General features: G+C 42.0%; 1 protein-coding gene across 1 annotated transcript; it reads right to left on the bottom strand.

The window, feature by feature from the left end:
* Nucleotides 1-727: 727 nt before the first annotated feature.
* NIT2 (nitrilase family member 2) lies at nt 728-11,224 on the bottom strand. Its single transcript, XM_059465835.1, has 10 exons — nt 11,195-11,224; nt 9,287-9,405; nt 6,840-6,960; nt 6,631-6,719; nt 5,222-5,315; nt 4,193-4,267; nt 3,696-3,774; nt 2,947-3,045; nt 1,859-1,914; nt 728-1,441 (listed from the first exon to the last, which is right to left on the bottom strand). Exons 1-10 carry the CDS (start codon nt 11,220-11,222, stop codon nt 1,353-1,355), a joined length of 849 nt encoding a protein of 282 aa, XP_059321818.1. The 5' UTR covers nt 11,223-11,224; the 3' UTR covers nt 728-1,352.
* Nucleotides 11,225-11,240: the final 16 nt, after the last annotated feature.

The following is an 11,240-nucleotide window of genomic DNA, read 5'->3' as shown; positions in this document are numbered from 1 at the left end:
TGGAATGGTGGGATCTGGCTTTTGAGGGGAAGGATGTGTCAGGGCTTGGCTGAGTGTTTGTTCTTGTTTATAAAACACACCAAGCTCATTGCAGAGAAGCCAAATGTTAAAAAAAAAGCCAAAACAAAACCAAAACCCCCCACAAAACCAAAAAACTGTGGGAAGAGAAGGATTGCTGAACATGAATAAAATATAAGATGGTTTTGGGGAAAATGTGGTTAGCTAGAGCAAGACAAAACCTCCTCTCCCTCCCATTTTTGTATTTTAGCCTTACAGCTGTTTTATGCTGCTGGAAAACCAAAAGCTTATCAATGAAGGCTGGTAAGTTGCTTCTTTTTTTCATTCCAAGGAATAAAAAGCATAATTTGTACATTCTTTTTACAGTAAAAGATGTCTTCCTTCAAAACAGAAACCCCAAAACCAAAAGTGCAACATGCTTGGCTGGTTTGCAGTATTTTAAAGCAGTCTTTCACAATCAGTTTGTCTCCAGCAAAAGCAGCACAGTAAGGAATGTTTTCTCTGCACTGGACAGTAGCAATAATGCATGCAAGCCTTAGGCAGGACTTAGTGCAGCAGGTTTCCAACCTGCCTCCCTCAGCCTTTTCCAGGCAGCAGAACTAAAACCCACTCAGGCATTCTGTTAAGGGAGCAGTATGGAGAGCAAAGGTGTGGCAATGTGTGAATTACTGTAACACAGCAACCCATGTCACTTCAGCAATGAACAAGATTTGCCATAAGGAGAATTTAATATTTAAACCCAGACAAAACACATGAACCAAAAACTGCTACAGGTTCTTCTATAGGAGCAGCTCTGTCTGGCAGCTTCTTGATGTGTCCTCAGTGGCACAGAGCAGAATTTGGCCTGTTTTGCTCAGTGTGTTAAATTTTAAGCTCCCCAAGTTAGAAGTAGGGCATTCAAGGACCTTGGTTAAGTCATATACATCTAAAAAGGACAGAGTAAGAAGAATCATGCTTCTAGATTTTCTGACAATTCACTGAAAAATTCATAATACCAAAGCTGACTTTAGAGGGAGTTTTAGAGAACAAGATTTCCGTGTTCTACAAAACAGCTCTCAGAAGGCAACTAAAACATTATGATGCATAAAAATCAATATTAATCACTGCTGTGTTGAACTGATTTCATCTCCATCTTTATCCTAGATGTAAAATACTGTGAAATACTTAAGTATGAGAGGAGATACCAAAGTTATGTTTCCATCATACTAGAATTGCACCAAGTTTTTTGTTATGTGATGGTTTCTTAACTGGCACATTAGGTAGTAAAAGGAAATCCTTCCAAAGATGAAGGCAACAGCCATTGTGACAGCTGAACCTTCCCTCTTCACCCAACTTCACTTTTTCATCTCTACACCATAGAGATCACTACGCTTCTGGCTTAAAATAGGAATCTGCTGACGTATTTCTGCAAGTTTCTTTAGATCTGCAGGAGAGAAGAAAAGAGTTAAGAGAACAGCAGCCAAAAGAGAAAGCTCCTGACTTGCTCTGAGGTAAGACAGGGAAAAGAGCAGCTTTGATGGAGAATGGGGTGGTAGGGCACTGCAAGTGAGCAGCCAGGGCTGAAGGAAGCCTCAGCTTTGCTCTTTCCTGAGGTGGCACCTTGTCCCTAAGGAAGTGATCTAGAAGGGTACAGCTATTGAGTACTGTGCATAGAACAGTACAGCCAAGGGCTGCTGGTTCTTGCTTTAACCTAGCTCAGGTGGACAAGGCAGAGGAATGCCACATCATCTGGAGTTGCATGTGGAAGGCCACAGACTTAAAAAAACTGTCTCTCCTTAGTGTCATAACCTGTACTCAAGAAAAAAAGTGGGGAAAAAAACCAAAACAATTTTTCCCTTACCTATATCTGTGTATACAACTGTTTCCTCAGCCCCAGCTTTGGCTATGACTTCACCCCTGCAAAATTAAGCACATTTGTTCGCAGGATTAGACACTGGTTTCAAGGCATCAGTGCAGTTGCTGCTGTTTGTACAAAAAGGAGTTCCTACCCTTGATGCCTACAGCTGTAATGACAGGGCTGTCCTAAAAATAGCATCATAATCCATAACCCTGGCATGATAGAAATGGCTTCCAGGCTTTAGATATGGCACTTTCTATATGTGACATATACATACTTAGCATAAGTGTCTTTCAAAGATGAAGAACTGTGGTAAAAGCCACTCTGAGAACCACTGCCTGTGAGCATGCAGCATAGCTCAAGGGGAAAGGAACAACCACACTGGCAAAGATGAACACTTTCTCCTTTGAAGACCCTACAGGCTTTTAAAAGTGTACTTTTACTCTGCATGAGCTACTGAACATGATCATGTCTCCCCCAAGTGTTCTGTCACTGCTTGCATCACATAAAGTTAAAAGCTCACAACATAGACAAAGTTTTTCTTACTGTGCAAACAACTGGAGCTGAGCTATCAGTAGATTTATGTGAAAGAAAAACAACTGCCTGAAGATTTGGTCATTTTACCTCCTGTGCACCTGCGTGACCTCTGCTCAAGTCAGAATCTCTCTTCTCTAGCTGAAGACATTCTTCTTGTTCTTTCTTATGTCAAAGCAGTGTTGTTCTTTGAGGAAATTAGATAGTTCTGTGTAAGCTGTTTAAGAGAATTACCCTATGCATAGCACATCATGGACTGAACTTCTGGGACAAGGTCACAAGCAGTTCAACTAATGCTTAATGCCAGTACTAAGTGGTATCTTTACTACCAAAAGGAATACACACTCAAACTAGTTCTAGTTTATTTCTTGGTTTTTTTTTTTTAATTTGGCTGTTTTAAATCATGATCTTGAGAATGCAGGCTCAAGTCTCATGTGCTTTTACCAAGAATTTGCACTTTTAACAGTAGATGGAAAAGTAGGACTGAAGTGTGACTGCCAACTAAAATATTTTTTTACCAAAGAAAAGATGGTGTTTTTTTATTTTATTGAACTCACCATGGATTTACTACAGTGCTGTGTCCCCAGGCAACATAGGATGCTTTTTCATCTCTAGCAGGAGATACAGTAGCTACGTACAGTTGATTATCAACAGCTCTGTGTTCACAGAAAAATGAAGGAAGGGAGGGAAAACGTGAGAAGAATTGTTTTTTATAATACCATTTAATTAAGCAGAAGAGAAAGAATTCACTCTGAAGGACAAGCTATATATCCTCTAAATGACTAGCACAAACTGTGAATGATACAAAGAGATACAGAGAAAGAAGAGCCTGGAAAGAGAAGTCTCTAGCACCTGGCTCCAGAGTTAGTGCATAGAATATCATGCAATTCACAAGTTCATCCAGTATGTAGCAAAATTGATTGAAGTTGACCAATTGAATAAACAATCTGCATTCAGGAATCTCAGAGTCTATTTCTACCTGTAATTAGAGCACTTCCCAGGTTACTGGCTCTTCTCTCCAGAATTTGTGTGTGAAGGGTGCTTTTAAAGCCATGGGAAAGGGTCATTGAAAGGGCATAGCAGGGGCAGGAGGGAGTAAAGGCCAAGAGCTTCCTGCTTTTCTCCTTGACAGTAAAATCATTTTGCTGTCCCATGCAAGGCTTGAGGGATGGAGCAGCTCCAATGGTGAAGTGGCCCTGCAGCACCACTTCTGACACACAAGTGTCATTTGGAACACAAGAAAGTTCAGTTCCATGCACCAAAAACTCCTCTAGAACAGGGGAATAACCTTTTTCTGTGATCTTACCTGCCCCTTTGTAAGAGTTCCCAATGAGCTGGTCCTGTAGTCATGTTAAAAGCCCCTGGATATATCAGCAGCTGGCAACCTTTGTTAAGAGACAATTAGAACCTAAGCATCATTAAGGGGAAGATGGGTTGCAGTGTGAAGGGCCACTCTAGGATAAACCAAGGTGAGGTTTCTTTCCATACTTCCCAGCCTCTCCCAGAGCCTGTCCATGCACAGCAGGTTACATCAGCCAAGAGCTGTGGTGGGGATACCCCAACTCCACCACTCCACCACCACATGTGGATCAGGAAGTGATGGGTACTTTACTCCCTGAGAGAAGTCACTCATCTGAGTAAGAGTCTTGGCCACAGGATGCATTTTGTGTTTCTGGGCAGGGATAAGAATGCCTGATCAAATGGATCAAGGAATGCCTGATCACAGGATCACCCAGCACAGAGCACCCAGAACCTGCCCTGGCCTTAGGGCTGCCCAGGCTCCCTTGGGTGACCCAGCCTCACCTTTCTGGCCGTAGATTTGAGCCATCTCAGCAAATCTCATATCATAGCAGATGCCCAGGCCCACTTTGCAGTATGCTGCTCTCAAAACACAAGAGACAGAAATGGTATCACTAGCACAAGTAGACAAAACAAGCACAAGACTCCCTGTAGCCATCCTGCCAACTGTTATTTTGCATGGCTCACAGCAACAGGAGGAGCTATATTTAAATGTGCATCCAACTGGCTATTGTTGGGGGGGAATTCATGCTTCATGAGGACAGAAAGAGTGTGAGAAGCAGTCCTATCTACCCTTTAAGAAAAGTCTTTTCCACAAAAATCATGTTGTATCAGGTCTTTGTGGAACATATTCCTCTTTCATTTAGCTGCAATTTTTAATTTTTTTTTTCAATAAAAGAAAACACTCCTTGCTTTTCATGCAATAAAAACAGTCATGTAGTTTCTTAGGGCATGCACACTGCAAGGAGGAGAAAGTGGCTGTGGCAGACAAGCCTCTTTGGAGAGCTCAGTTAACAGACTGTGTCAGCTTTTGAGCAACATGGGGTGAGGAGGAGTCGATATTTTGCTTTTTTATCTGAGATGGCTGATTCAAGAAGACTGGAATGATTTAGTTAATTGTCTCCATTATTATACTATCCTCACGTGAAGCAATGTACCATTGTAGCTGTTACATACTTTCTTTTCTAGGCTGTGTTTTATAAGAATTTTCAAGCTGTAACTGCTATTAAAAATACCATCACTTCCCTCTAACAAATCACCAGGGCCATTCTTTAATTAAGGCAAGTGGGGTGACATATGTTTCAACCTTTTGTACTCCTCTGTCCTTTTCCAACCACACTGCCTTTTTAAAAGTTTCAGAAGTGACCCAAAGACTTGGAGCAAACTTAAACTATACTTGTCATCAAATGCTCAATCTGATTGTCTAAAAATGCACATCCACTGCAGGAAAGGAGGAGGGGGAAGAGAACTGCAGAGTGACTGTAGTGTTACTTTATTTGAGCTCCTTGAAGAGAGAGCTTGTTTTATACTCACGTGTGTCAAATATGGAGAAGCTATTCCCTGGACTCAGTGTTTCAGACTCTTTGAACTGGATCTTCCCAGGAACATTAATGTCAAACAAATGAACCTGCAATTATACTATGATTAGTAACAATTACTAACAATTTCTCTGTTTGGTATTTGAGCCTCTTTAGGCATGTGCTTTCTACTGTTATCTAGACTACTCTTTTGTCAGGATCCAAAGTAAACATTGCTTAAGATTGTTAAAGATGATTTAAAGTATTTTCTTCTACACAGAAATATACGTGTATAAAGTTGAAAATACATGCCAAACAGCTAGATGTCTTGACCTAATGATTTGTCTCTAACATTTGAGTCCCATTCCTGTAAAACTTCTCAAGAAAATACCTTCACTGAGCCATGACTTCAGCTATGCAGCTGCCTCTGAGGGCCTGCAGCTGCCTTCACCCCTCCCTTGCAATGGAAGGTGCTGTTCCTGACTGGAGCTTCCCAACAACAGAGCTGGTTTTATTTCATTATTTGTTCACACTGAGCACAAGGCTTCACTCATTCTACAGCTCCTGGGCTTGCAGACTGCTGTGCTGTGACAGCTGGAAGGCAGCACAGAACTGCACAAGGTGATTGAGTAAGCAATGCTAATGTAGAAACAGCAAACAGAATAATTAATTTAAAAATTAAAATTTAATTAATTATTTAATTAAAAATTAATACCTGCACTACCTTATTTGTTCCCTGCATTATCTTTTTGGCTTAACCTTAATAGGAATAAGCTGTTGCTCACTCATGGAGTGATCCCTGTGTGCACAGTCCCATGAACAGAAAGTGGGGATAAGAATAAAAAAACCAGTTCCACAAAGAGAAACTGACTCTGGAGTTATAAATGGGAGGCAGTTTTCCAGAAGGCACAAAGCAATGATGAGGTGGAAGATGACAGCCAGAAACATCTACTACAAACAGCAGTGACAGCTTAACTTGGACTCTGCATGTCTGCACTAATCACATGTTTAGCACAAAGTATGTAAAGAACAGTATTTATCACAACAGAAGGACTAAATCCATCAGGAAGCTGAGGGAAAATCCTGATCCCACTCAAGTGGCACTGTGTTTTAAACTTAGGCCTGGGTACAGAGATAAATGAGTTGTATCAGGTTTTACTCTTTCCCATGGTTTTCCCAGCATATGGGGAAAGCCAATTACACCTTCCAGTATTTTGTTATCCTTACCCAGAACAAATTTATGACCACCTTTTGAAGTGGTGTTCACACACCCCAAATAAAAGTAACAAGAAATTCCATGGGTGATGGTACACAACTTATTATTAATACAAGGCTCTACTAACTTATACCTCCTTTAAGTACAGATGAAATAATTTGTGCAACACTGCTTAGAAAACTTTTCATAACAATATTGTGCCATCTTACCTTCCTATGCTTGGCCAGAAGAGCACCATCAGGCCCAAAGACAGCACATGTATTATAGAGCTTTCCACCATCCTCTTCTGGAATGGATCCTTTGTAAAGGCAAGAACAGAGATTTCTCCCACTGTATTATTTATGTAATTTTGATGCAATGGCAGTAATAGACCCTGCCCATTTTTCCCCCAGTGAGAAGGTCACTAAGAATAAATTACCTCCAATGAGATATATGCTGCACTCCTTTGCAACTTCTGACAGCTTTTGTGTTGATTCCCCAGGGATCTTCTCTGCATACTCCTTAAAGTACTGGGTTCCATATGGAGAATTAAAGCATTCCTAGAATTAGATGGGAAAAAAAAAAGAAACTAAAATCCAGTAACACCACTACAATGAGATAACTTTTCCAACTCCTCTCTAACCATGTTCTCAAACAAGCTTTGCTTACAGGAGTTTAGTTTATAGGAGCTCAGTAAGTGAACCAGGAAGGCCAGAGAGACCTGAACAATTGCTGAAAACACAACAGGTGTGTTTGTGGAGTGCATGCCAAATAGAACAAGAGCTAGGATTATCATGCAAGCTATAAGGCTAGCACATTCACTGCTCTGAGTTTAGCAAGAACACAAGGGATGTTCACACCAGAATGAGGAGCCAAGTTCTACACAGTTCTCATTTGACAAGCTACAAGCCCAATAGATCCTCTCAAAACTCTGAGATGCTCATCCACAGCCCATTATTTCTTATTTTTTAAAAGGACATTTGCAAAAGCATGCATTTCTCAAAATTACTTATTGTTTTGCTAAAACAATCCTTTAAACATTATTTCCTCACAACTGAATAGTGTCCTCCACCTTGTCAATCTTGTTAAAGATTTGCCATCCCTTTAGAACCAGGCATGTAATCTTTGCACAGTCAGATTACCAGAGTAGATCAGATGCCTAAAATAGGTGGGCTAGAGGTATTTGAGATGCCCAAGATATGAGGAACTTTCACTCAGCATTGCACTTGCCAGCTCTGTGAGGAGTGAGACACTCCACCCAACACCTTCTTGTACCCTGAAGGAGTGCAGCTGGAGGCCACAGATAGGCTATCAAAGTGTGGCAGCAACTTCTCTTCTCTCTGTGAGAAAGGGACTCCCAGCCCAGACACCTCCATTGTTCCCTCTGCTCACCAGAAGTGACAAACACACCTCCACCCCCACAAAGAAAAAGAAAAAAAAAATGAAAATCAAGCTGTTACTAGCACAGTAAACACTTCTGCTTTATCTGCTCAAGCAAACTTCTTAACAGCTGAGGTAGGTTCTGCTGAAGTGGAATAAATGAATCCAAGCTGGAAAGGGTTTTTCCCCCCTATGCAGGGCACTAGGCCAGCAGTGCCCAGCTAACCCACAGCACAACCTGTAGATGGAAGAAGCAGGAAGGGAAATCTCTGCAAGCTGTCAAAATGAGCTCCCCAGGCTTTTGAAATCTGGGCTGAACTTCAAAGAAGTGAAAGCAAAGTCAGCTGCCTCCATCTTCATATACTCAGTGTGAGTTACTTTCCTTTGTATAAAGTTATTAAAAGAAAAAAAAGAACCCCCAAAGAAACAAAACAATGGGAAGACAACATTTCATGCCCATACCCTAATGTCAATACAAAATGCATCTCCCAAAAGTCTGTGAAATGCCTTGCCCATGTTCCACAACTGGTATTCTAAAAGCATAAATCTTTGCTGGCAAAGTGAGTATCTCAGCTAAGTAAGTCTGGAAATTTCAATGCTTGTACACATGATGAAGCCAGTAAATAACAGTAATCTCTGCACAGGAGGCAGAGGCAGAACACTGGATGGTCACATTTGCAACACAAGAACCACTTTAGCACAGAAGAGCTGGGAAGGTTGCTCAATGCTTCTCCATGACAGAGGAGAGAAAACATTCTGTGTGTAAAACTGAGACCCAAAGTTCACCCAGAGATGAACTTTGCACTCCTGTGTCAGAGGTACAGGAGTAACACAAGTACCCCCACGAAGAGAGGAGGAAAGCTCAAAGCTGCACTGGGAAGCCCATCCTGTGGTCAGCACATCCACTGTGTGAAAATTCACCAAAATAATTATGGCTAAAGTTCAAAAAGTAAGTCAGAAGTGGTTGATCATTTAAAATGGCTATTTTTGTTTCCACACATGGAAGTCACAAGAGGAATGTGTCTTAATCATAATTCAGCCACAAATGACCTGCTGGAAATATGTTTTGTTTTGTTTCTCATGTATCTGGAATGCTTACAGCAAGGAGAGCTACTGTGTACCCTCCTTCACCTTCATGTCATCATTCTTTAACTGAAAATTGCCTTTTTTCTACACTTCTTCAGCAAAGATTCAAACTATACTGTCACTTACCTGAATTCAGAATATTTCAGTGATGGCATTGCCTAGGATTTAAACCAGCAAAAACTTTTACCAGAATCTTACACTACAAAAAAGATCAACCTATTTTTTGTTTCCCTTTTCACTCCCCACCTCCCACCAGCTACAACCCCTGGGATTTTTTAGCTTTTAGTTTTATTTTGAAGCTTCATACAGCATCTAAGCTATCCAGGGAGGAAGAGGAATATCTGTTGCATTAATAACATTAGAAAGAGGTTTTGAAGGGTTTGAAGCACAAGGGCTAAGTAGGCCACAATCTTTACTCACAGGCAGAGCCACAAGTTTTGCTCCTTTAGCTGATGCTTCCCTCACCAGCCCACAGGCTCGTTGGAGATTATCTGATTTAACAGCAGATACATGGAGCTGGATGAGAGCAAGGCGGAAGGCTGATGGCAGAAAAGAAAAAAATTATTCATCACAGTTCCCACAGGAAACTTCCAGATCTGAATTGAGTAACAAACACTGAAGAAAACAAATGAGTTAATACATAAACATATGCACAAACCAACTCATTCTGCAGCCTAAATCTGACTCTGAAAGTCTCTTAACACAGGGAGAGCACTGAAACCCAGCAATGCCAAGGGGAGCCATGCATGGCCTGCAAAGATCACAGAGCTCATGAGCCAGCAACACCCAGTCCCTGTTGCAGGGGAAGGAACCATGATACTGAAAGGGAAAGCACAGGTGCCCCATCCCCTCCTTCCCAGGCTGCTGAGCACTGTGGGAGCCCATCCTGCTGCACACCAAAGGACTGGATATTCTCCAAAGCACCTGATAAGGGAATTGTTTGCTTTTATCCCTAAATTCACACCTAGTTTTGGAAATGGCTATGAAAATCAAGAAAGGTTAACATCCTTCCTGATTATTTCTTAACAAACTGGTTTCTGGCCAAGTTGCAAGTGTTATCAACAGCTTCTACTCCCACTAAGCAGGATATACAACTGCAGGCTCTCCAAGTAGCCAAGTTTTGTGCACACCTCTTGTATTTCCTTCCATTAATCTCCAAGTACCCCAGGTTGTAGGGAAACACACCCTGACCATGATCAGGTAGAACTGTTTTCTTTAAAACAAATACAAACCAACCAACCAATCCTCTCTGGCTTTAGAAAAAAAAAAGTATCCCAGTTTCATAGCACCTCTCCTGTCTGGGGGAAAACTCCCCCATCATACAAAGATCACAATAAGAAAAAGACAAAGCTGGAAGCAACATAGTCCCAGTGGTCAGGGAAACTGGAAAAGCTGATTCAAGTGAAGATGAGACTGGGTCAGGAGCAGTTGAGATACATCTTTTTTCCTACTTCAGTAGCTAAGCAGCTGATTTCCAGAGGTTAAGCCAATGATTGACTGCTCCCCTTGCCATTCTTCCTGTGAGAGACTTTTACTGCTGGATCTATTGAGCAAACAAAGCTCATCTGGTATTCTGAACAGATGTAACCACAGGTTCCAGACCCACGGAGATAATCATACCAAGGATCTGTCAAAAACTTCCCAGCATTTGTGGAAGGTGTTTTAGTTCAGACAAGTTGGCCACTTAAAAAAAAAAAAAAGCTAGGAAAAAAATCCATCATGTTTATAACACTGGGAAGTGTAATTAGATAATTTCCTATATATAAATATAACATTATTTGTCTCAGGTTTGAAGTTCGATAAGGTGCAAAACCGAAGCTCAGCCACAACGGAACACTTGTATTTGTGCCAGTTTCGTCAACAAACATTCAGATGTGGAAGCAACAGAAATGCAGAGAAAAGTGCAGCAGGGCTTTAGAGAGAGACCTCTGCTCCCAGCCTTGACCAGCTGCCCCAAAACCTTCATTAAAACCAATTCTCAGCATAAACCTAAAGTAATGTAGGCCACAACCAGGTATAAGCACAACGGAGTAAAATAATGGTTCGCATTTGTACCACTACACTACAAAACACGCTTGTTTTTTTTTTTGTTTTAAAGCACCGAGAGCGAAGCACGGCCGGTTCGCTGGCGTTGCTTGCGGAGCTGACCCTGCAGGGCGAGCTCTGTATCCCGGTCTGTGCCCAGCGCAGCGCCAGGCCAGCTCCCCTCTCCCTGCACTGTTCCTCAGGCTGTGCCAGGACCCAGCACCGAGCCTGTCCCGGTCTCACCGGGGCCGGGCACAGCCGGGCCCGCGGCCCGCAGCAGGGACGGGCAGGGCTCGCACTCACATGCCATGGCTCCGGCGGCCGCCCGCATTCCCGGCTCCGCCCGGCA

The sequence above is a fragment of the Ammospiza nelsoni genome, chromosome 2, assembly GCF_027579445.1.
Source record: "Ammospiza nelsoni isolate bAmmNel1 chromosome 2, bAmmNel1.pri, whole genome shotgun sequence".
Lineage (NCBI taxonomy): Eukaryota > Metazoa > Chordata > Aves > Passeriformes > Passerellidae > Ammospiza > Ammospiza nelsoni.
Note: the sequence above shows the minus strand (reverse complement) of the source record. Positions and strands in the feature narration are given on the sequence as shown.

Bases quoted from the DNA above. Each gene is read 5' to 3' on its own strand.
- NIT2 (XM_059465835.1), bottom strand. From the start codon at position 11,222: ATGCGGGCGGCCGCCGGAGCCATGGCAT. The intron at 6,961-9,286 runs GTGAGTAAAGAT...ATCTAATTCTAG, and splicing joins CAAAACTTGTGGCTCTGCCT to GAATGCTTTAATTCTCCATA. The intron at 3,046-3,695 runs GTAAGATCACAG...CTGTGAACACAG, and splicing joins GAACTCTTACAAAGGGGCAG to AGCTGTTGATAATCAACTGT.